Here is a 5,819-nt window from a genome sequence, read left to right as displayed (position 1 = left end):
TAGTGGTAAGTGCGATGGTTCGTGACATTAGTTGTTGACTGTACTAAATTGCTTTGTGTTTTATGATGAATTAATTGATATATGTTTGCTAGCAAGGAAATCAAGGAAATTAAACGTTGATTATGATTGCTATTTTGAATTATGTATGCATGTATTGTGAATTTTGACTTTAAATAGATAAAACTAACATCAGTACCAAAAGAAAGTGACTACAGCTTTATCATAATTTTTTGAATTTTAATAAGCAGATTAAATTTGATGCTCTCAAATGCGGACATAAAAGAAATATTGGATTAAACTGGACAAATATCATACATTTCCCATACATTTCCTTAAAATCCGTATTCCATGTCCGGTTTAAATTTTTACAATTAGCTATCGCTCGGGGATTTTCCCGATTTGAAACAATTCTTTTACACGTACCATTCCGACAAAAAGATTGAAGATAGCATGTTTGTTGTGTAACATTTCAATATGGCCGATTTATCAGTTTCTAGATAGTGTACAACTGTACACAGAACAAATTGGATTTGAAAATATGACTCATTTTACCGATATAGAATTGAATCTCAAATTTAAAATATAGAATATCCCATTCAAAATCTTTTCTAAAATGATCAGTTCTGAGTAAAATACATAGATGGCAAACTTCAAGTTTCACACACCAATAACAATCTCCTCGAAAGACTTCGTAAACATCGAAAAACCATTTTACATATTGAATTCAATTATCCATTTAATTTCCTCAATGCTATTTATGATTATAAATTATAACCATTTTCCTATTTATCGAACCATAACACAATCACTCTGCATATGTATCAATCCACTTTAAAGGAAATATGAACTCAACATCTCTTTTTCAATTTACGACTGCAATTCCATTGCTTTTGACATGTTACTTTTATTACTTCAACAAAAGGTATGTTTCATATATGTTTGGATTTATTATAAATTATTTTAATAAATGTAGGTTTGTGTTTTTAGAAGAATAATATACAAGTCAGACAATAATATCATTGGGAATGGATTTCAGGGCTCTTGCAGACAACATTTCACGATGTCTGACAAATAATTACAGAGACGGTGGCGATTGCAAAGGTATTGTACATTTTCTGTTCTGAAGTTACAGGTAGTAGATCAGGAAGTTTGTAAACGTTTATTATCGTGAAGCTGAGTTGCCCCCAATAGACTAATGAAATGAAACATGATAATCTACTTCATGATATGACTCGGTAAAGTTCTGATTTTTTATGAGATGCTAAGATACTATTATGGATTGTGGATAAATAAAGTTTACACACAGACATATCAAACTGAATTTTTTTTTATAACAGTATCTTCGTTTTCTTTATACATGCTGTTAGTTTAAACTGTTCAAAAGTTTTATGTTAATACCTTTCGTTATGTAATGATTAATATCATGAGGAAAAGCTGACAGGAAATTATACCATTGAGTTGATAGTTGTCAAATTTATATAACTGATTCCATCACAACTACGGCTCCATCGATATCAATATCAGAGTGCTAAAAAAGAAATTTCAAGTTTCCCTAACTGCTTTTTATGTATAAATTTTATAATTTTCAGGCTTACAAGTAATTGCACTTTATATTGGAAATCATTCTATTGAAAATAAATCCAAAATAAGCTTAGTTTTTTTTTACATAGTAATGTAGGGGCAATATTGTCTTTCGAAAGGCGCTATAATGCCTTTATCTATGTTTCAACGCCTTTTAACCATTGCAATGCCGTTCATTTTTCAATTATTTGAATGATACATGCACTTTAAGGCTTTACATAATTTATTTTAAAATGAATGATAATATCCTGCTTCAATGTTTAGAGTGTCCAGTTGGTTATTTTGGTGGGAACTGCACAAATATATGTCCTCCGTCATACTATGGCCACATGTGTGTCCACAAATGCAAATGCTCACCATGTCATCATATCTATGGTTGTGTTTCTACTACTCCTTTACGTGTAGCAGGTTAGTAACTACTAGTTCATGTAAAAATTAACATATGAATGATTTTCGTCTTAAATATTGAAACTTTAACTTAAAAATATGATAAGATATAAACCTTTTCCTTGTTTATGAAATTTATATCTGCTTAACAAGATATCGAAGATATTTAGATATTAGAGAGGTTTAGCAGACCAACGTGTACGTGTACTTGTACGTGTAGGTTACAAGTTAGAACTACCCGTACCAGCTCAATTACTTTTCTTGTTTAGCCGTTGTAACGTGTACTTGTACGTTTAAATGTTTTAATGTAATTATGGATATCCTCTCCTACTAAGCTGAGAATGTTGGTTATAAACGAAAAGTAGGAATTCTGCATGTGTTAATTTTATTAAACATCATTTATTATATATGCACATTTTTATTTATCGCAAATTAATAAGATAACGGAGCCATTGCATGTTTTGGAGGAAGAGATGCGTGAAATAAAACTCCAATAACATATTAAACGCTAATGAAAATTTATGTTGGTAGATATCAGTATTCACATTGAATATTCAGGCTTAAGAAAAGTTGACATATTTTTAAAAATTAATATACAACAGGGAAACAGAGGCTACAAGTTCGACCTTACGGGTACATTTCAATTTACACGTATGTTCATTCGGGTACATACGTGTAGAAATTCGTCATTACACAAACTGATGACGTAATGCACATATTTTCCGTTCTACACGTACACGTACGCGTACACGTTGGTTTGCTAAACCTCTCTAATATCACAGTTTTTAAAAGTGTTATAATGCCCCTTCCTCCTATTCAAAAATATAATAAAAGAATATTTACCTAAGATATCGAGTTTCCTATTTAGTTTTACAGATTTTACATGTACAACGACTTACTCTATGCTAAACAATAATGATCTTTTGACTTTATCAGTATCATTTTATTGTAACAAAAATGTACACATAATTGTAAAGTGTTCCTTTAATTGGTATTAGGCATTTCCGGTTGGATGAACATTTACTAAATAGCGACAACGATCTGTCAGTATGAAGCGCACTTCTCACTAAAATTGTATAGTGTCTTGTAATTTTTAAATTAACCGGGTGGTAGTAAATACAAAATTTAAAACATGACAACTTGTAATTTTTTTTATTTATTGCCACCCGGCCATTTCAAGGCACGATACGATATGATAGTCTCTCTTTCACTGTTGTTACGCTAATGTTAAATAAAGATGATAGCATATGATATGTAGCGTAACATCTCAACCAAAGTAATAAGAAGAACAGTGCTTTGTTGTTTGACGTAATCAGGTAACGTGCTGGGATTTCATCTCTTTGAAACTCAAACAAATCACCAACAATATCAACGAAAGAATCGGTAATTTCGCCAGTTATTTCATAAAATGAATACATGTGTGTACATAACCATTGACAAACATCTCTTACACTTCACTCCACTGGGAGTTAGTTCCAATAAAGAAAGCGGTTATCCTTGCTAAATGTTACATGCAGCTTTCAATAGAATAGAATGATTTAGTGTTGTAATTTTTATCTTAATTCAATTGGGTTTTATTGTATGATTCTGAACTTTGCCATTCTGTTCGTTGAATGTTTATATTGGACATTTATGTTCTATAAATAGTTTTAAATCAGAACAGTTGAGAAAAGTAAATCCAGAAAAAAAATGATTGATACAGGGACCAAAGAAATATTTCGACCAATCAAAAGCGCCAATATCTCATCAAATTAATAGGTTTCGTATAAAGTTTAAATTCTTCTTATATAAACAAGGCACGAGCTACATTTTGCATGTATGCTATTGTATAAGATTTACAATCGAAAATGTATTACTAGAGCAATGTGAAAATGAAAATGGAAAAATAAAATTAAAAACGTTTTCTCTCAATTCGATGCCATGCTCTTTTGGAATATCGGCTACTGAAGAGATTATCTATACCTGTCGTAATATAGAATGAAATTCTACATTCTGAACATTTCAGATTAACATATCAAACAGTTCATTTTATTATGCAACAGTCAATAATGCTATGAAAAGTTCCGTATGAATTTATTTATTCCTATATTACAGACACAACAAGCTCTTCCTATTCTTATGAAACCAAGGATGAAACAACGGACAGAAGTCAGATACCAGGTATAGATTAACATAAACAACAAAATACTATAATAGTATTGGTGGGTTTATAAATTGAGAACTATTCTGCAGACCATATATGGAAAATATTTATGTTTTTGTTATAATTTCCTCTTTTTTATACTGTACAGAAACAACTCGATATGAATATAAAAACGAAGATAAAACGAAAATACTCAAAGCCAACACCAAAAATTTAAAAATATCTGGTACGATCTTGGTTATTTCAGTTGGATCTTTATTGTGTGTCATGTTAATATTGGTAATTATTCGAGAAGTATGTCTTTGCTGCCGATCCCCTAAATCTAATGGTAGACGGACAACTCGTGATGACGTTTATGCAGATATTGCTGCAAACTGAAAGGACGTTAACAGAATGAAATAATTGGTGTGAAACTTTCAGATTATATTATTTGCTTATGATTTGTTAAAAACATTAATACCTGCTTTACATTACAATTGTTTTTCAAAAATCGAATAAATGCAAAATGTGAATAAATGCGTTTGTATCTATTTCTGTATTAAATTGTTTAACAAAGAAATAAACAATATTCATTGTATCCTGAGCTACCAATGTTAAAACAACGGGGTGTCAATTGAAATAATGAACTTTTGAAAAATTGAAACTATCATTGGGAAAAACCCGAATTTTTTCTGTTCTGGTGTATGTATGGCGGATAAAAATACATGGTGACAATAAAGACTCGTTTTTACAGACGTTGTTTTATATGAGATAATTTCTCATGTACTACAGTGAAGAATATGTACATTTTGCAGATTGTTGCATGTTATTAGTTAAATTTAAATCCGCTAATCACTTGGCTCACTTTAAGTGATTTTCAAATACGCCAGGCTGATAATGGTAGTACTGAGTAACCAAAAAGAAAATTACTATGTGCTGTAAAGATATACATCAGATGTAAACTTCATCTGACGAACGTTCTATACATTCTACATTCTCTGATAAGCTGGCAATACCTTTTTCGCGAGTAACTATTTCAGCTGTTGTTCAATATGTGACCTTCAGCTTAAGGTTGTAGCTATAGTCCGACCATTGCTTACGCAATAAGCCCGACTTGAAACAACTTTTATATCAAATATCCATACATTTGAGTACATGTACATATTTAATAAAAACCATTTTTTGTTTCAGATATTAAAAGAATCTTAAAATAACAACTATCATATTTACAAAAAAAGACGTAAATAGTATATAACCACTAAACAACTTTATAGTTGGTCCATTTTAGCCATTTACAAAATTTCCTCAATGCTTTAAATAGATATATTAGATATAAAATAACCAGTTTCACTTCTATTTTTCAACAAACTGCTATGTAAAACAAGTACCTGAAGTCTTTTTATGGGTTAGCTTTCACATTCTATCGCTTGTATACCGAAGTATTTACACTACAAGGTACGTTTATCTTATGTGGTGGGTTTTTTTTTGCATTATGTTATGTTTTTATTTAATTGAATGCTTAAAAGAGTTAAACAAATAACTTGCTGGTGTAGTAAAACCTATAAATAAAAATATCTTTTAAAATGGATTTCAGGACCCTTACAGACAGTACATCACGACGTTTGATCAAATTTTACAAGTAGGGAAACCATTGCAAAGGTATAGCAATATTTTAAAATTTACAACTCTAGAACAAGGAGCACATTCATTTTATCGTTTTCAGAAAAAA

At 30.4% G+C, this 5,819-nt stretch overlaps 1 protein-coding gene across 1 annotated transcript; it reads left to right on the top strand.

Moving 5' to 3' along the window:
• Positions 1-842: 842 nt before the first annotated feature.
• LOC128160569 (uncharacterized) lies at positions 843-4,510 on the top strand. Its single transcript, XM_052823904.1, has 5 exons — positions 843-922; positions 1,037-1,101; positions 1,846-1,989; positions 4,063-4,128; positions 4,260-4,510. The coding sequence occupies exons 1-5, from the start codon at positions 843-845 to the stop codon at positions 4,487-4,489; spliced, it is 585 nt and encodes a 194-aa protein (XP_052679864.1). The 3' UTR covers positions 4,490-4,510.
• The last annotated feature ends 1,309 nt before the right edge of the window (positions 4,511-5,819 follow it).

The sequence above is a fragment of the Crassostrea angulata genome, chromosome 8, assembly GCF_025612915.1.
Source record: "Crassostrea angulata isolate pt1a10 chromosome 8, ASM2561291v2, whole genome shotgun sequence".
Taxonomy (NCBI): domain Eukaryota; kingdom Metazoa; phylum Mollusca; class Bivalvia; order Ostreida; family Ostreidae; genus Magallana; species Magallana angulata.
Note: the sequence above shows the minus strand (reverse complement) of the source record. Positions and strands in the feature narration are given on the sequence as shown.